The sequence below is a fragment of the Solanum stenotomum genome, chromosome 4 (genome assembly GCF_019186545.1).
Source record: "Solanum stenotomum isolate F172 chromosome 4, ASM1918654v1, whole genome shotgun sequence".
In the NCBI taxonomy this organism is placed as follows: Eukaryota; Viridiplantae; Streptophyta; class Magnoliopsida; order Solanales; family Solanaceae; genus Solanum; species Solanum stenotomum.
In genome coordinates this window covers 37301591-37302665 of record NC_064285.1, presented here as the reverse complement: position 1 = coordinate 37302665, position 1075 = coordinate 37301591, and the positions used below count along the sequence as shown (strand labels likewise).

Sequence of the window (1075 nt, the reverse complement as noted above, 5' to 3'; positions counted from 1 at the left end):
GGGGGGGGGGGGGGGGGGGGGGGGGGGGGGGGGGGGGAGTGATCGACGATCTGGATGAAAAAATAAAAAATTGAAATTTAAAATTTTTAAAAAAACAAACTTAAATACAATAAAAAATTGATAGGGGGAGGGTAGTGGGTAAAAAAATAAAAAATTAATATTAGGAATATCTTTTAAAAACAATTTTTAATATTTTTTTGGAGGGAGTGGGGGTAGGGGGTGAGGGTGGGGTAAAAAAAATGAATTTAGAAACAAGTTTTTTTTTGGGGGGGGGGGGGTTGGGGGGCTGGTTTGAGGGTAGAGACAAAATAAATTGATTTTTTCAACAAAAAAATAATTGTAATTTGAAGTTGCAAGAGAGTTTTGGAAAATATTTTCCTTAAGTTTTGAAGGGAAGTCATTTTTCCTTAAATTTGAGGAATATGAGTTGATTTGGAAAACATTTAACCCAACCAAACATGAGAAATCCTTCAAACCAAACACACCCTAAATGTAAAATTTCCTCAATACGTTTTGTTTTGTTTTTCCAATTGTGATTTACAGGAAATAGAGCCTAAGAAGAAGTCAAATGCGCAGAGGAATGCTCTTGCATCAGCTCTTCGACTTCAAAGGAAAATTATAAAAACCCTGAATGAGAGTATGGATGATCTTAGCAATAAACGGAAAAGCTTATGGTGGAGCCGGTGGATTCCAAGAGAGGAATGAAATTAGTAAATGTGTACAAAATAGTTTTAGTACTTTGTTTCATAGAAGCTTACTTACTAGTTTTCATTCTCATTTGACAATGTAAACCAATTTTTGAACATAGATTATTATATGTAAAAAGTGAAAATATCTTATACCAATATGTACACTTGTTTTAATATTTATACAAAGATATGGAGTTAACAGTTGATTTTCTATGTAGCCTGGTAAAATTGACAGAAAACCAGAGGAGAACATTTTATAATTGTAACATCATTTGTTTCAGCCCACCTTAATGCTTCTACAGAAAGGTGAAAAATGGTGAACAGTAGAAGCACTATTACTGGTGGAACTTACTATATGTAAATAATATATATATATATATATATAT

At 32.9% G+C, this 1075-nt stretch overlaps 1 protein-coding gene across 2 annotated transcripts in view; it reads left to right on the top strand.

Annotated features, from left to right (window-relative positions):
• The window catches only part of LOC125862463 (serine/threonine-protein kinase STN7, chloroplastic), a 9911-nt gene extending 9051 nt beyond the window's left edge, over window positions 1-860 (top strand). For both annotated transcript variants that reach the window (XM_049542541.1, XM_049542540.1), the window contains one exon: window positions 544-860. In XM_049542541.1, the coding sequence (XP_049398498.1) occupies window positions 544-705 (162 nt within the window). In that variant the 3' untranslated portion in view covers window positions 706-860. The remainder of the gene's footprint in view (window positions 1-543) is intronic.
• Window positions 861-1075: the final 215 nt, after the last annotated feature.